Genomic DNA, 18,708 nt, shown 5'->3' on the forward strand with positions numbered 1-18,708 from the left:
TTGCAATTCCAGGCATGATCTGGAGACTGAGGTCTGATCTTAAACAACGCTTAAGCCAACTTTTATATTACTGTAAGAGTTGGATTGCGCATAAATCAATGTCATGCTTTGAGAGGGGTGCGCAGGGATGACGTGCTAAAGAGGCAACTGTTACTGTTACGTTGGTCACTTGGGATTCGAGTTCAATAAAGGGAGTCTGTGCTTTGTGCATGTGTAACAGATGCCAACTCGTGCTGTGCAAAAGTACGGTAAACTTCTCTCCTCCTTGGCCTTAAGAGTAGCGGCAGCCGGTAGGTTAGCAGTCCAGGCTCTTAGTCTGCTGGATGGCGCACTGGACTCTCAACCCTGGGGACGGTGGTAATGTGTTCGTGTTTTATTGTATTTATGTTAGTCTATTGTTTTCTTCTACATAAAATATGTACTTTATAAATATATTGAGAAAAGAACAGAGAAATTGCCATTAATTTCATGTAATTTTGAGGAAAAATATCAGGACCAAGATAATAAATTACCTATGTTGGGATATAAAATATTGTCCATACAGAACAGCACTATGCAAAAATACCTTTTGTATTATTATATAATGATTTACAGTATACAATGATAATTATATGAACATTGACATCATATATCAGTTATTTCATTCCCTCTCCCAATGAGAATCGATAAGGAATTGGATCAATAAGCAGTATTGATAATGGAATCAGAATCGCTAAATTCTTATCAATACCCAGCTCTACTCTTAAGACAATCAGGCGTTTGCTGACCTTGATCACAAGGGAGGGAAAATGTTAGCCTTCGACCCGATTATCACTATGTGTGTAGCCCACAGTCGATGTGTTGGAGCCTCATTGAGAAACTCGTTGGTGTCGGATGGATGCTTAGATACGTATTTTCAGATGCCGCGCACCCTCGAGGCTTTTGCGGTTGCCGTGGCAACCACCTTGCCATACCGCGCTTCTGCCTTTTTGTTTTGTTTTCTCGAGCGATGAGGAGCTAGCCCTTAACACGCGTTGATTTGTCATGTCACACAACACACACATGTATGAATATGCATTAGAGTGAAGAGACTGTAAATATCAGTGCACTGCTCACAAAAGCAGCCTTTCTTGTGTCAGTGTGTTGGCCCATGCAACACAATTACACTTCACACACAAATGCGCGTTGCGGGTAGCCGCAGCCAAGGAGATGTATAAGCCTAATGGCAAGATTGTGCTGATTTGGCACTTTTGCACGAAAAGTGTCTGCGTCAATGGATGCTGTACCTGAGAGACTGATGCACTCCATCACGTTTACGAGCCGGAGGGAAACACACTTCCTCCTGGTTGCCTAGGACACACGCGCGCACGCACATACACACACACACACTGGCAGTGCATGTGTGTGTTTGTGTGTCCTCTGGTGAGCATTAAAGGAAGGAGACAAGAGAGGGGATGAACGATGACCCTTTGGTAGCCCGTTTTGGTAGCTGGCCAGAACCTCCCCTGCCCCTCCCTTCCTCTATAAAGGCAAGCGGGAGCACTGTACAATACTGTACACTATCTGAACAAAAGTCTAGAGACACGCCCTCCTAATTAGAGCACCATATCTATATCTATTATATTTCTATCAGAGTTGGCACCATGTTGATATTTGTTTTAGTGTAAAGTGCATAGTCTCCCTACTCCCCTTAAATCAATGGTGGGAAAAGTCAGCCCAACTAAACGTGAGGTTTAATATTTGTATTATTTATATATTATTGCGTAGTTCAATGTTTTCCCTGCCTGGTGTTGACGCTTGATAGGTCTCACTTGAAATCGGCACTCAAATAGATAATTAGCATACAGACATAAAAATCAGAATTGGGCACTTGGACGTCCAGTGTAAATCCAGCCATTGATCGTCTGAGGTAACAGGAGGACCCTGCATTCATCACAGTACTGCCTGGCATTCTCGAATGTAGTGCAGTGAGTACAGTAAGCGCGCTGAAAGCCTCCTTTGTGGAGGAGTGGCGTGTGGCTGAGTCAGGTGATGGTCAGCAGTGGAGACAAAAAAATGCTTGCTCGGGCATATAGTGGAGAGCGCAAGCTGACTCATGATTACTGAAGCCACGATACAGAGAATTTCCCATCACTGTGTCCTGTGAACGCTTGTGTAGGTTACGTATAATGCAACGTTTTGTTCGTAGGTAAAATTGTGATATTTTTTTGCATCATATGTAGTCAACTGTCAATGAGGCAATCAGGGAAATGCCATTAGGTTTGTAATATGGGGTGTGACGGCATAATGTATCTTTGTTCATCTGTCAATGCCAACGACGTGTAGGGACAGGCAGAACAACTGAATGCTCTACATCAGTGCTTCTTAACCTTGTTGGAGGTATGGAACCCCGCAAGTGCCATACGCGCATTCACAGAACCCTTCCTAACGAGAAAAGAAGCAGTTTTATTTCAAATTGAAAAGAGCTTTACAGTATATTTTATTTTCTGTGTAGATTCTCCGTCAACCATGCCTTGGTAATCTGCAAAGGTTGAATCATGGCGACTGGACTGTTCTTGTTTGTTTGTTCAACAAACACAAACAGTCCATTTGCCATGTATCAACCTTTGCGGATATATATTTTATTTGTGGACAAAATGAACCCCGCATCAGTTACACACAAAATCATTATGTTCAAAGAACAATACCAACAAAACATAAGTTCCACACAAAAAAATACACAAAATAATGAAATTCCATAAAATATTACCATAAATTAATGTGAATTTTCCTGCTGCCTTTCTCCTTGGCAAGTGCGAGTCTCATATCATTTTCACAACAAAGTCCATTCTTTTTCTTTGTGTTATTGCTACAATCCTTGAAAAGGGTTCATAGGGAAGAGTAATTTTTTGGACTCTTTTTTTTCAAATGTTGCGTATTAATAGTACATGCATTGATGTTGACAAAAAAGTAAATCTCATGAAAATCAGTTAAGAAATGAGCAATTTATGATTTATTTTTAATAAAGATGCATTGCCCTTGATGGGAACGTTGCCCCCACCAGCGTGACCACTACGAAGGCACGTCATTTAGCCGGAAACGTTGCCCCCACCAGCGTGACCACTACGAAGGCACGTCATTTAGCCGGAGTGCTACAGCGCACTGGCGTATCGAGTATGCTTTCTATTCACGTCTAAGTATTGCTGTTTCCACAGTGAAAGCATTCCCCAAACACCCACCATTACACAACGTTGCATTTTGAACGGCTTGCTTTTATGGACACACGCACGAACACACTGTGTGTGTCTTGTCCACCGTTGAACCCCTGGGGTTCGATCGAACCGAGGTTAAGAACCACTGCTCTAGATGGCAGACGGTACAATTAACCTGTGTAGCCACCTGTTGCTATTCATACAACAGAAATAAAAAACAGCTTTGTGTTCAATTTAACAGGCCCAGATTTCACACCGAGTAAGTCAATTTGTGAGTAAATTAGGACAAGATCAACATTAATTGAGTATATATACTTTTGTCATATTTTTGTTTGGTGGTGTGCGGTGAGATTTTTTTAATATAAAATACATGCCTTGGCTCAATAAAGGTTGAAAAACTGTCCACTGTTTTAAGGGAAATACATGCTAAAAAGTGCTTTTGTGTAAACAGGAACACAGTTTATGGAACATAATCTGAAACCTGCTAGCCGTAAATTCTCCAATACATAAAAGATTCTCAAATAAACAGAATGTATACAATAAAATCAAACTAAACGATAAATGATAGATTTAGCATCTTAAATCTTTTTCTTTTTAGGGAAGTGCAACATTAATATTTTGTCTTTTTAGAAAATGAAGTGCAACAGTAGCAGTAGTAATAATACATAACGCAGAGCTTTTTTTTTCCATCTTTTTTTAAAGAACAACACAGACAACAGTTACAGTTGAAAACATAGCGTATATCTTATTTTTCAGCAAAGTTAAATGGCAGTTTTTCTTCTTTTTAGGAAACAATGAATGCAGACAAGAGCAACATTAACAGTCTGTCTTCTTTTTAGAATACAAAGCAGACAAGGGTAACGGTAACAGTTTAAATTAATATGCTACGCTCATTTTTCCGGTGCTGCACTGATTTTAACTGTGGTTTGATGCTACTTCTAGTTTCAAGTTTTACACACTGCCAATACCATGTCCGCAGCCATGACATGCACTGGCCAGAGGCTGAGCTGCACTGTATTTGTCTACGAAGTGGCTACAGTGCAGGGCAGTTACATTTCCTGTCCCTTACCTAAATACTGTAACTTCAGTGTGTCGCTACGCTTCTGTACTGTATAGAATGTTACGGATACATGTAACACCCATAGTGGATACCATTTTTACCATCACAAAGTGGGAGAAGTTGGGAATAAACAATCACGGGTGGGGAAACAGGAGTGTAGACAGACAGTTGGCACAGTTGGCGCAGAAAAAGTCCCGCAGGGGGAACCACTCCATCGCCCAGTCTGATCAATAATAGCTGCCGCTGAATGAAATCCACACGTTCAATACCGGCTTGGAAAATAAAAACAAATGGCCTCGGGCCATGCAAGCGTCAAAATACACAGGACAGAGATAAAAAATGAACTTTTTTTTCTGCCTTTCTTCCAGGTCAGTGTTCTGTAAAAACAGCACAGAGGCAAAATTGGGGCATGCAATACTATCTAGCTGAAAGCAAAATGTTTGGAAATGTCCAGAGAAGCTTGCCCGAGGACCAAGTCAAACCCCAGAAAATGGACCGAAGGATGGATCGTTTCATGGAGTTACTTCCTTTAAAGCTCCTCTTTAGCAGGTAAAATGCATTCTCAGTAGGGTTTAAGTCTGGAGATTTACTTGGGAAGTCTAAAACCTTCCACTTTTTGCCCCGGTTTAACGCCTTTGTTGTTTTGACACTGTGTTTAAATCATTACAGGGCGTCTTCATGTTACAACAGAGTTCCGAAACCTAAACGTGCAGTTCTGGGGTTCTGAGTTTTGAAACTCTGTTCCGTCCCTTTCATGTGTGGAGATTACATGTTCTTCCTGTATTGAAGACTAAATTGTCCCTACATGTGAATGTGAGTGTGAATGCTTGCCTGCTGTATACAGTATGTGCCCTACAACTGGCTGCTGACCAGTCCAGGGAGTACCCCACCTCTCGCCCAAAATCAGCTGGGATTGGCTCCGGCTCACTGACCGAAATGAGGACAAGCAGTATATAAAATGGATGGATGGTTTGATGATACTGTAAAGTGGCTAACTTTTCTTCCATGTTTATGAGTGTTAATACATAGTTTTAAATGTGACTTAAAACATTGCCTGTACTGTTACTAGCATGAACGCGACATAGCTGTGATGTGTTTACTCAAAACAGCAAACAGAGCTGACGCGTCGCTATTCCCGATAAGGCTACAGGGGCAATTTCGACACGCTCGGGCGAAATGTCAGCAAATAACTTTCCCTCCCACAGCGGCCGACGCCCACTCACTCGCTTACTGGGTCGTTCACTCACTTGCACATTTTTTGTTTCTTTTTTAGGAAAGGAGACAGAAAGAGGAAGAGAATGGAAGCGGAACCTGGTGAAGGCAAAACTTGATTAGTTTCTAATAGTGCTTGTTATGTCCTTGTCGTAGTCATCTGAGAGCATGTGCCCTTATGCGGGGACATTACATTTGAGCCTTTGGGGAGGGTGACACTGCCTATATTAGAATCAGGAATAGAGTCACCTTTAACAGCCATGGGGGGGAAATAGGCTACTGCAAATGAAGAAGCGAATGCTATGCTTTTGTGAGTTTTTCTGCTTAGCCGAAACAATGAGAAAAACGTATTTTGTCCCCTTTTTTCCAGATTAAAACAAGACAATTTGGAGAGAGACACTGAGATGAGTGCAAAAACAAATTTTAAGACGTAATAAACAATATAAACAGTAGGGCTGGGGTTATCAAATATTTTTAGAATCGATTATTCTAGCGATTATCCCATCATTTATTTGAGTAATCTGAGAAAAATGTATTTTACATTATTAAGCAACAATGCGATTGGCTGGCAACCAGTTCAGGGTGTACCCCGCCTCCTGCCTGATGATAGCTGGGATAGGCTCCAGGACTCCCGTGACCCTTGTGTGGATAAGCGGCTCAGAAAATTGATGGAAGGATTATTAAGCAACATTACCAATACAAAATATGCATGTGAGGGGCAGGTACTATTTATTGTCAACTTGAGGTTTGTCATCCCCATCTTCTACACAATAGTATCTGAGACTTTGAATGTGTGTGCGGCGGGCTGTTAACTGGCTAACCGTTTGCCAGTCTGCGTGTTAAGTTCCTGGGCAGGCGTCAGTTGTGGCAGTGGAGATCGTGTATGAATGCGTTTATTACGTGATTATTTGGTTACTGTTTGTTCAATAAAGTGATTGAAAGTGCGCTGGTGGCTGTGTCTATACTTGACCACCTGGAGGGCATTACAATACATTCTAACTAGTGGTAGTACTGCTACTCTGTATACAATTAGCTAAGCATGTTTACGTTACATTGTGTGGGAAATTGTAATGGGTTGATCCATCCATGCATTCATTTTCTACCGCTTGTCCGAGGTCCGGTCGTGGGGGCAGTAGCTTTAGCAGGGACGCCCAGACTTCCCTCTCCCCAGCCACTTCCTCCAGCTCTTCCGAGGGGATCCCGAGGCGTTCCCAGGCCAGCCGAGAGACGTAGTCTCTACAGCGTGTCCCCACAGGACTCCCCGAGGGACACGGTAGAACGCCTTCTCCAAGTCCACAAAACACATGTAGATTGGTTGGGCGAACTCCCATGCACCCTCGAGGACCCTGCCGAGGGTGTAGAGCTGGTCCACTGTTCCACGGCCAGGACGAAAACCACACTGCTCCTCCTGAATCTGAGATTCGACTTCACGACGGACCTTCCTCTCCAGCACCCCTAAATAGACCTTACCAGGGAGGCTGAGGAGTGTGATCCCCCTGTAGTTGGAACACACCCTCCGGTCCCCCTTCCACCCCAGTCTGCCAATCCAGAAGCACTGTCCCCGATGTCCACCCGATGTTTGTTGCAGAGGCGTGTGAACCAGGACAGCCCCACAACATCCAGAGCCTTTAGGAACTCCGGGAGAATCTCTTCCACCCCCGGGGGCCTTGCCACCAAGGAGCTTTTTAACCACCTCGGTGACCTCAACCCCAGAGATAGGAGAGCCCGACTCAGAGAACCCAGACTCTGCTTCCTCATTGGAAGGCGTGTCGGTGGAGCTGAGGAGGTCTTCGAAGTATTCTCCCCACCGACTCACAACGTCCCGAGTAGAGGTCAGCAGCGCCCCATCCCCACTATAAACAGTGTTGGTGGGGAAGCCGTCCGGAAGTCTTTTTCCATGGCCTCACCAAACTCCTCCCATGCCCAAGTTTTTGCTTCAGCAACCACCAAAGCTGCATTCCGCTTTGCCAGCCAGTACCCATCAGCTGCCTCAGGAGTTCAACAGGCCAAAAAGGCCCAATAGGATTCCTTCTTCAGCATGACGGCATCCCTCACCGTTGGTGTCCACCAACGGGTTCGGGGATTTCCGTCACGACAGCCACCGACTACCTTACGGCCACAGCTCCGGTCGGCCGCCTCGGCAATAGAGGCGCGGAACATGGTCCACTCAAACTCAATGTCCCCGGAGACGTGGGTGAAGTTCTGTCGGAGGTGGGAGTTGAAACTCCTTCTGACAGGGGATTCTGCCAGACGTTCCCAGCAGACCCGCCCCTCTCTTCACCCGAGTGTCCAAGAGATGCGGCCGCAAGTCCGATGACACGACCACAAAGTCGCTCATCGAACTGTGACCAAGGGTTTCCTGGTGCCAAGTGAACGTGTGGACACCCTTATGCTTGAACATGGTGTTCGTTATGGACAATCCGTGATGAGCGCAGAAGTCCAATAACAGAACACCGCTCGGGTTCTGATCGGGGGGGGCCGTTCCTCCCAATCACGCCCTTCCAGGTCTCACTGTCGTTGCCCACGTGAGCATTGAAGTCCCGCAGCAGAACGATGGAGTCCCCAGCGGGAGCGCTCTCCAGCACCCCTTCCAAGGACTCCAAAAAGGGTGGGTACTCTGAACAGCTATTTGGTGCGTAGGCACAAACAATACTCAGGACCCGTCCCTCCACCTGAAGGCGGAGGGAGGCTACCCTCTCGTCCACCCAATGTACAGGCGCAGAGTCGTTTCCAAACTCCGTTGCTGTAACATCAGCCGAAATTTTGCCACAGTAGTTAGCAGCCACAAGACAAGCGACCAATTAACTGAGGTAAATAACACAGTGACTGGAGAGTCAAGGGATCGGATGTAAGATCAATAATTGACGGTGCGCTGACAGGCAGACAAAGGAACGGCCTGAAAACCGGCTCTGTCTGTCTGTCGCTGCCTCTTCTTCTTCTAAGCACCGCCCACACTATACACACACGCACGCTACTGAATGCAAAAGGTGTGTCAGGCTCGGCTTGCCTGCCTTTTTTCACCTGCATATTTGTTTACACGGACCCCAGCTGCTACCGCGTTAGCCAAGAGAAGGCCCATGACTACAGCCTTGTCATGTGTGTGTGGAAAATTCCTTGGAAACATGCTTACTATAACCCACCCCATTGGTCATATCCTGTGGAACACATGTGACTATACAGTAAGTACATGGTGCTTCCACACACTTGCTGCTCCACAGGCAATGCACCGACTCAAAATCCAATCTAAAACTGCCTGCCTAGTGCAGGGTACACTCCTACCAACAATCGGACCAAATTTAACGATTTTCCCGTCCTCAAAGTCAACAAAGGCTTGAGTATCTCTAAAAGATGAGCCTGAGCACTGCGGTGTGATGTGTGACGAGTGATTTTTTTCCTCTCAGATATGCTCAGTAAACGGTGAGGGTGGACAATTGTAAATGTTGAACATATAAATGACAAGTCCTATGGAAAAACAGCTCATTAAGCGGGGTAAACACATACCAACAATCTGGCCAATTTTGATCATTTTCCCTCGCTACCCAGGTCTGCTGGAAAAACATCCATCCATCCATCCATTTTCTGAGCCGCTTCTCCTCACGAGGGTCGTGGGCGTGGTGGAGCCTATCCCAGCTATCATCGGGCAGGAGACGGGATACACCCTGAACTGGTTGCCATCCAATCGCAGGGCACATACAAACAAACAACGGGGAGAACATGCAAACTCCACACAGGCGGGGCCGGGGATTGAAACCCGTTCCTCAGAACTGTGAGGCAGACGCTCTAACCAGTCGTCCAACGTGCTGCCGCTGGAAAAACAACAATCTTAAATATTAAACCTCTTCAATATTTACAATCGCAAATCTTGCATGGTCAACACCAAGTTGGGCCAAGCTACTGACTCTGTGATTATGTAACATGATATGGCATGATAGCCAATAAATCAATGGAGAGACATATCTACAATCATGCTGAATTTGATCATTTTTCCTCCCTTGCGATCAAATTCAGCAAAGACCCGATTATTGAATGTCTCCAAAAGATTATCTTGAGTGATTACCCTGTGGTGTGGGCTGTGTTAAGAGTGAATTTTCCTTTACACATCCCCTTCCCCGATCTGCTCGGAAAACAGTGAGGCCAACAGTTTTAAATGTTAAACCCACTCAGTGTTTACGATCCCGAACTCCCTGATTGTGATGTGAAAAATCTGTGAAAACCAATCAGGAAGTATCCAAAGCTGCCTCGCTTTTTCTATGACTACTCTTTCATTTTATTTGTATTTTCTAGATCATTTCACTTTTGTCGATAGAGATATCGTTGTGTGCGTGTTGTGCTGTGTTGGTCATCTCCAGTACACAAACTATAAAAGCAGTAAGAACAAAACGAATCAATTATTTCCCCTGTCTTGTGGGGTCTTCTTATATTTTAAGAATCAGTTAAGATGTTGAAAATCACAGGGTGTACGCTGCTTCAGGGGTTCAAAGCTTCAATGTACTATTTTCAGTACAATGGAAACACACTAACCAGATGAGGAGTCACTAACCTATTAAGATTCAAAGCACCCAACTTGTTTTAACGACCTTTTAATGACGTACGCACTGGGCCGGGACGCTGTGTCTAAATTTGAAACCAGAGAGAATTTGCATTTAGGCCCTTTGAGGGGAGTGTATTTTACGGTTTCGCACTAAAAATCCTGAATTCTTCCAACTCTGACACTGTTTCGGGGATGGAAAAGCAACTTTTTTTTTTTTCCCATGAAGAGCAGCCCAAGACCAAGAACCAGGAATCTATTATGCAGACCCCTAGCCACTAGGGGTGTAACAATACACCGAAAATCGGTAGTTCGGTACGTATCCTGGTTTTAGGGCTCAGTATACATTTGGTTCAAAAGTGGAAAAATATGCTAAACTTCCAGGCATGCACTGGTCACGTAGGGACTACAGCCTGGACTGGTCGCTGGCCAATCGCAGGGCACAAACAGACAAACTACCATTCAAACTCACATTTACAGTTTTTAATTGACCTTTTCAGAACCCAGTAAGGGGAACACCCAGAACTTCAGAACTCTGAAGCAGACATGCGTCACATAATTTTTAGGGGGTCGACTTGGAGAACACCTTGGAATTTCTGCCCGTTCGAGCTTATTTGTGGATATTTTTTGCTGAAACTTGTCAGCTAGTCGATGAAGGGCATCCCTTGGTAACAGACGAATCGGAACGATCGAGTGTGGCTGTGGGTGTCGTTTTTTTGTTTTTTTTTAAAGTTTGGATTCCCATGCAAGTCCCGACGCGAGCGGCAAGTATGAGGATGGTTCTCTTGGAATCTTAATGACTTCGCACACCCAGGTGTCTTGGGGACACATCAGGCAGTCAGTCAGGTTGCCACTCTCACATTTTTTCCAGCTAATTGTGTTCCACAAAGAATCACTCACACCTTAGTGTAACTACCTAACAACTGTGTCGCTCGCATAAATACCCCAGGGCGCTTTTACGTCCTCTAGTTCTGGTCCAGGTTTGTCCTTATAAGGCCGCAATCTCACACACCTTTTATTTTCTCTCCCAACTCAACCACCCCCCCCCCCCCCCCCCCTAAAAAACCTCTTCTGCGCCACACCCACATTCCCGCACTCACCGTGCGAGGCAGCCGGGAGATAAGATCCATCCGCCGATTTGCTCACTCTGGCGTTTGTTGCATCATGTCGTTACCATTTGAGTGTCGCCGTGTTTCTCAATTCGGCCGCCTCGGGGACTAGCAGGCCGTGCGGTGACATGTCCTCTTACGCGACAGTTACAGGGTTTTATAAAGCTCGGAATGCCACGTACGATTTACATGAAAATCCAACTTGCACTGCACATTTCAATCTGTTTGTCGTGTGTCAAAAACGGTCTCTGGACTAAAAACAACAGAGTCACACGCTTCCCTTTTTGCTTTAAGGAATCCGATCGTCGTACGAACTTTGTTCCTGGAGTAACAACATCCGACAAGTTTTCAAAACGGACGCAATTTAAAAGTGATTTGGCCATCAACAAGAATCTCAGACAAGAAATGCGTTAATTCACACGGTTTATTCACATTTTTAGGCTTTGTTCACATCGCCTCGTTTAATTTTTGTTTGTTTGTTCTAAGAACAGTTCATGATGCTAAACCGAGCCACTGCTTTCATTTACGACTACAGTAGACAACAGAGGTTGGGAAATTTTCTAGAGCTTCTATCGTCCATTTTGCAAGTAAAATTAAAACTGCTCACACTGATTTTTCAGATTTTTTTTCATCCGATGGGATTTTTAGTTGTGTTTAAGAAAAACGGGCCTTTTATCGGATTTGGGACCACATATTGAGGCAGCAAAAAAAGTTTGAACTTTTTTCCGGCAGCTTCAAAGCTTTGACAAACAAAACAGTAGCTTGTGAATGACGTGATATTCAAACATTCCATCTGTTATTTATCTTCGGCAAGCATACAAGTGACACAGATGTTTCGCTGCTGGAAAAAATAAATAAATATTTTTTTATTTTCAAAAAGCCAGTCCATGAATCACTTGCTGTCATCACATTCCTGCATTCCCATGATGCACCTTGTGTAACCTTGCTGCTTGACAAAGCAGCAAGACGGCTAAGAAAGTGGAGGATGTGAGCGCTACACTGCAAAAAAAAAAAAAAAAAAAAGAACTAAACTCTAACCGACATTAAATACCTCAAATCAAGGAAAAATGTACTTGTTCTGTCTGTCAAGATATTTCATCTTATGTTGCACTTTTTGTGTAAAAGCCTTTTTTCCTTTAAAAGTCTCCATTTTGTGACATATCTTGTTATTGAGATTATTACTGGTTATTAGGTTTAGCTTAAAATACAAAATACCCAAATCCTATAGGTTTTGGTAGGCAGTAGAAATACACCGGTATTAAGACATGGGTGGGGGTTTTGAAGCTAGCTGTGTGAACTTGTTTTAGGAAATTTTGCAAAGTCAAATTTTCCTGTTCTATTGGCAGATAATATTGCTTCAATTATGTAATATTTCTTTACATCTTGTTTTTTTTAAGACCATTTTATTCAAGCATTGTCTTTTCTGGTGGTGATAAGAACGCTGTTAGGCTGAAATTGTGCTCGACGGAGACAAGGTAAAAGCAACTTTAAATATCTATATTTTTTCAGAGGGAATAAGTCATGATCCCACCAGAATGATGTCAGATGCTCCGGTATTCCCGTTTGATGAGAAGCCTCAGAGACACAAACACTGACAAAGCTTGTTAACTTGATTTGAAAGTGTACTTTTTAAAGGGAAGGTTAGTTGTTTTATCTTGGTAAATATCCTCTGTGTGTTGCTTTTGGACCACTCCCATCAAGGTATAACAGGCCACTTGTAGTATCAGTTCATGTTCCAGCAGGTTTATTTCCACCAGTTTACAACTTTGCATGCTTTTCTTCGCTTTCACGTCTCACGGTGGTGTTTTTCTACAGATTTCATAGATATTTTTAGTCAGGAAAAGCGCAAAACACCTGCTCTCAAAATGTTATTTTATTGAAGCAAAATTGTCTGTCAATAGAACAGGAAAAAGATTACTTGGCAAGATCTCCTAAAACAAGTAAATTAGCCTCAAAACCCCCCACCAATGTCTTAAAACTAGCTTACGTTACCTTTACTTATGACTGCCCCAACTTAACAAGTTTTTCAAGTTCCGAGCAATCGCTTGGTCGACTGAAGCTCAAGTGAAGTTAAAGAAGCTAATAATAATAAAGAAATAAATAGAACAATTAAGGAGCTACATTGCCCCCGTATGTGGAGCCACTGTCACTGGTGCACTTTCAGCCATTTATTGAACAAGACAAACATTCAAACGCACAAATGCAAAATGAGAACACTTGTTTTTAAGACAGCGTTAGCAGTTCAACCCAGAGCTATGGTTTCAAATGAGGGTTTCAAGCCAAAGTTAGGGTTTCAAACAAAGGTTAGGGTTTCAAATGAAGCTTTCAAGACAGGCTTAGTTTTTCAAACCAGGTTTAGGATTTTCAATTACGGTTTCAAACCAGAGTTAGCGTTTCAAATCAGGTTTAGGGTTTCAAATTAAGGTTTAAAACAATGGTTAGGGTTTCAAATTAGCCTTTTAACCCAGGGTTAGCATTTCAACACAGGGCTATCGTTTTAAACCAGGGTCAGGGTTTCAAGTCAAAGTTGGGGTTTCAAATTATTGTTTTAGGTCAAAGTTAGGGTTTCATGGCAGGGTTATGGTTTCCTATTAGGGTTTCAAGTCAGGGTCAGGGTGTCAAATTAGGGTTTCAAGCCAGCATTAGGATCTTAAATAAGTGTTCGGGTTACAAAGAAGAAGAGACACCTGAGGATCTCTCCGTGCAGACGCCATGCTTCTCCCCGGTAGCAGTTGTGGATGACATCATGTAGGAAACCAGAAGCAAGAAGAAACTGGATGGAGGGATTGCGAGGGGAGGGTGGTGGTGGTGGTGGGGGCGGGGGGGTGTTTGAAAAACTTTTTCCAACAGCGGCAGCAGCAGCAAGCGGCGAGAGGGGCGAGATTATTACCATTTTTGGGCACGCTCGCTCCCAACGCAAGCCCGGCCCAAACCGCAGCGTTTGCTCAGATTCCACAGGGCTTTTTTCTTCACCGCTTTTTTTTTTTTTTTTTTTTAAGTGGGAGGAGATGGTAAAAGGTAGTCTGTGCAGAATGACGGTTTGGGTAGGGGGGACTAAGGGGGTAAAGTCACAGTCAAGGATAATCCCACCACAACCCCCCCCCCCCCCCCCCCCCCTTTGCAAATTAAGGCAAGAATAGAGGGGGTGCAAGTGCTAATCCACATCGCATCATACAGCAGATGATAAGATTTATTTTTTTAAATTGTTTTTGAGGGGGGCAGTGGGTGCAATCATTCACTTAATGCAGTCAAGCGCATGGCTGACATCTGTTGCGTGGAAAAAGTGCAGCAGTGTAACACTTGAACCTCGCCCCCCCCCCTTTACGGTCCGATTTCCAGCAATCATCGTCCATGAATGGGCCCAACACACACATTTTGTAATCCACTGGCATTATTATTATTATGCACAGTTTTGAACATTAACACTGCGCTTAAATACAGGAACCTTTTTTTTTTTAGTACTTAAATGATTTGATTAAAATTTATTGCATGTGAATGTTAAATAAAAGTTTAAAAAAAAAAATTTATAGATTAAATGTGAATGAATTGGACTAAAAAGTTAAATACAACTGAACTGTACTTGGGCAGTGATTCTTTCGCGCGCCACTTGAAGGAGCCTACGTATGAAAGTTTGCGTAGGAACACGAAGTGTGGCTGCCATCATTGTTGAATTTTCTGATTTTTACTTGAAACGCCTCCAATATCCTTCATAACGAATAAATTTGGGGGGGGGGAGGGGAAACATGATTTAGTGGTGCAACTATTAATTAACGGAAAACGAATCGATTCTAAAATTAATCGACTACGAATCGATTGCCAAATTAATCGAACTGTTTTGATAATAGCTTAATCGAGATTTCTTTATCTTAAAATTGTCTGAATCCTCAGAATTTCAGTCTCTGAACAATACAAATTCTCCGATTCCTGTAGTCGTCCGTGAAAGCAGACTTATTTTTGTGTTTAATCAAGAGAAGACATCTGCTTTTGAACGATGATCAACATTTTTGCCTATTTGTTGACATGTTAAGGACCAAACTAGTAACTGAATCATAATCAATTAATGATTGTGCATTTTTAGCACTGTAAATTTGAAATTCCTGTTTCGGAATGAAGGGATGGAAATTTGTAAGTTTTTTTTTTATCCGATTCATCGATTAATCGACAAAAAATAATCAAGAGATGAATCGATTATTACAATAATCGTTAGTTGCAGCCCTAAACAGAATCAAAGGGAGACTTCAAATCTCCTCTTTCATATACAAAGTATTACCGCTTCAAACAACAAAAAGTATGTCTGAATGGAGAACTTTGGTATTGTTTTATAGTTGTTTTTTTTTGTTTTTTTTTATTGTTTAGTGTTGAGACTGTGGCCCTTGTCCCATTTGCACCATTTAAGTCGAGTTTTAAGGGCAAGTGACACCATAATAATAATCAAATTATACTGTTTTGCTCCAATTTAGAAGGCATTTTTGGACCAGATTTTACATATGTGAAATCACCCAAAATATGATTTTTTTTTTTTCCCCCCCGACACAAAAAAACTCCAGAGCCCATCATCCGATTTTCAAACTTATTTTGGGAAATGTCAGTCGTCACAGGTCGTGACTGACAGCAGGTGTACACGGCACTTTTTAAAGCTTGAACAACAACAGATGAGAGTGAGAGTTACAAGGGTCTTAACCCAGGGTTGACGTTCAGATTTAGGATTTGAAGCCAAAGTCAGGGTTTCAAACTTGGCTTAGTGTTTCATACAAGGGTTAGGGTTTTAAATTAAGGTGGGGTAGAAAACAAGGGTTAGTGATTCAAATTTGGGTTACAATCAAATGTTCAGCTTTAAAATTTGGGTTTCAAGACCGAGGTTAGGGATTCAAGCAAGGGTTAGGGTTTCAAATTATGGCTTCAAGACTGGATTAGGGCTTTAATCCGAGGTTAGGGTTTCAAGCATGTGTTAGGGTTTGAAATGAGTGTTCGAAGGCAAAATTAAGATGTAAAAATCGGGTTTGAGACAGGGTTCGTGTTTCAAGACAAGCGTTAGGGTATCAAATTAGGGTTTCAAGTCTGGGTGAAGAAGAAGAGGAGCTTGTCGGGCGTGCGCCTGTGATTAAGTCAACCCGGAAATGAGGGCGTGAGAGCTCCTCACCTTTCGCTGCTGCTTCTCCCAGGCGGGGTCCAGGAGCATGTCCCGGTCCCAGTCTTCCTCCTGCTGCATGTAGATCTGCTCTCCGTCGTCGTAAGGCTCCATAGCGTGAGGTGAGGTCTGGGCTTCTCTTCCCCTGTGTGTGTCCGCCGGCTGCCTCTCCTGAACCCGCTTCTTCTCCTTCTTCTTCTTCTGCTCCTCCTCAAGACAGTGAGTTTATGTGTGTGTGTGTGTGTGTGTGTGTGCGTGTGTGTGCGTGTGCGTGTAGTGGGGGGTGTGGGGGGGAGTAGGTAGATTCGACGGTCCGCCTCCGACTTCCACCTCTCTCTCTCTCCCTGCAAAACTCTTGTTCCTCGGCTCGGTCGTTCCCCCGAGGGAGGCTTCGTTCCGAGGCAGGACGACTAAGAGAAAAAAAAATAAAGAGAGAGAGAGAGGGCGAGAAAAGAGAGAAAAAAACTTTGCGACAGACGAATGGAATCGATGACTGTAGTAGAAGGCGAGCTGATTGGACGCCTTGAGGATGCGAGCCCGCCCTCGCTCGACGCTGATTGGCCGACTCGGCTGTCACCCAGGAGGCTTTCTGCAGATGCCCCGCCCCAGGCTTGACTTCCAAGTTTGATTGACAGGCGACTTGAGGGTAATTAGCTTAAAACAAGAGTGACTTAAATGTAGCAGAAGGCGAGACGGCTTTGTAACAGTACACCCACGGCAATTTACATAGCTGCCCGATGAGCAGAAACGCACGATAAAAGATGTTAGTTTGTTAAACTAGCGATCGGAATGTCAAACAATGGCGAAGTGCACACCCAGGACACTTCATTAGGTACACGAGAAGGGTTTCAATGTGGAGAATGGGTTTCAAAATGTGGGTTTCAAACCAGGTTTTGGGTTTCAAATTAGAGTTTCAAGCCAAAGTTAGGGTTTCAAATTGGGGTTTCAAATCTAGGATAGGGTGGAAAAATTATAGCTGCAAACTGAGTTTAGGGTTTCAAGACAAAATTGGAGTGTCAAATTAGCGTGTCAACCCGAGGTTAGAGTCTCAAATTAAGGTTTCAAGACAGGGTTAGGCTGTTCAAATTTAGCATCCAGAGCCAAGGTTTAGGTTTCGAATTACGGCTTCAAGCCAGGGTTGGGGTTTAAGCCTGGTTCAAGGTTTAGTTACCCAGTTGAAAATCTAATAGTAGTGTAATTACTTCAATTACTTTCTCAAAGTAATATAACAAATTACATTTGATTATTTTTTTTAATTTTGAATGAATGCATTAACAGGACTCTTGGTTGATTCCTCTAAAAAAAAGTGGTTGAAAACCATAGATCATTATTTTAGAATTAAACACATTTGTTTTTTTTTTACACAAATAATAAACAGATAATAAAACATGATGGAATGTAAATACATAATAAAAATGTTTGTTGCATTATATGTGTACACGTAGAAAAACACCATGCCATAACATGTTGACCTCATGACAAATGTGTACAATTTCGACATTGTTTCATATGACAAACCAGATAACTGAATGTTTAAAAAAAGAAGTCCCAAATTATAAAGATCAGTGTTTAAAAAAAAAAGTTAGTGCTCTTTATGTGTTTAAAAGTGTAACTCTGTCTAAATTTCAGAAAAACTATTAGATTGCACCACAAGGTGGCGCTTCAAGGTCATATTTGGAAAATTATATCATGTATGAGACTACAGCACTGAATGGCACATGACCAGAGAGAGCCAATCACAAGCGTCGGCTATAGGAAGAGGAAGTGATGTGACTTTTTTTAAATTTATTTGACCTTTTGCGGCGATTTTTAAAATGTAACTAAAATTGTAACCTTGGAAATATCCAAAAGCAACTGTAATTTAACTATACATTTTCTCCCAGCATTTTAATGGATTCCAATTACATACATTTTGTAAATACTTAGTCTCCTTAAACGTAATGAGTTACTCCCCAACACTGTCTACGCATATGCTTCCTATTTCAGTTTGCAGTGTTAGAGGTAAAATAAGGTGACTGACACATCCAAAACAGCCACACACCTCTTTGACTGACAGACTGTCAATCAAAGAGAGTTTAAATACAAGATTGGCAAATCCGATCATCATATCACCTGAGCATGAAATCTTGCGTAGCATTGCAAATCACAGGGTGCAGCTCACACTTGTGCTGCATTATCAATTAGCAAGTCAATTCATCAATGATAAACTCATTTCAAAAAGAATAGTACTATTATATAATAACAATCATTTTGGAGATGAAAACAGGCTCACCTGCTGTTATAATAGTTATAACATAGTACATCCCATATATTACAAGAGGTAATCCTGTGTTTGTGGTCACCAGAGTTCACACCACTTATACGCTTGTGTGAGATTTGGGGCAGACATGCTAAAACGCGGCGCGCCATGATGACATCATCAACACACCCAGTTAGGGAATATAGCCTGTCAAGAATGTTCCAGTAGAGCTGCATCACCCAGAAACACCTTACCAAGTCAT

The 18,708-nt window shown here is 42.9% G+C and overlaps 1 protein-coding gene across 7 annotated transcripts in view; it reads right to left on the reverse strand.

The window, feature by feature from the left end:
- actn1 (actinin, alpha 1) overlaps positions 1-16,470 on the reverse strand; it is a 46,317-nt gene extending 29,847 nt beyond the window's left edge. For 5 of the 7 annotated variants that reach the window (XM_061794089.1, XM_061794087.1, XM_061794088.1 and 2 more), the window contains exon 1: positions 16,220-16,470. In XM_061794089.1, the coding sequence (XP_061650073.1) occupies positions 16,220-16,321 (102 nt within the window). In that variant the 5' untranslated portion in view covers positions 16,322-16,470. Of the gene's footprint in view, positions 1-11,912; positions 11,918-16,219 lie in introns of those variants that run through there. The other 2 variants (XM_061794092.1, XM_061794090.1) reach the window with 2 other exon arrangements.
- Between the last annotated feature and the right edge of the window lie 2,238 nt (positions 16,471-18,708).

Source organism: Phyllopteryx taeniolatus, chromosome 13, assembly GCF_024500385.1.
Source record: "Phyllopteryx taeniolatus isolate TA_2022b chromosome 13, UOR_Ptae_1.2, whole genome shotgun sequence".
In the NCBI taxonomy this organism is placed as follows: domain Eukaryota; kingdom Metazoa; phylum Chordata; class Actinopteri; order Syngnathiformes; family Syngnathidae; genus Phyllopteryx; species Phyllopteryx taeniolatus.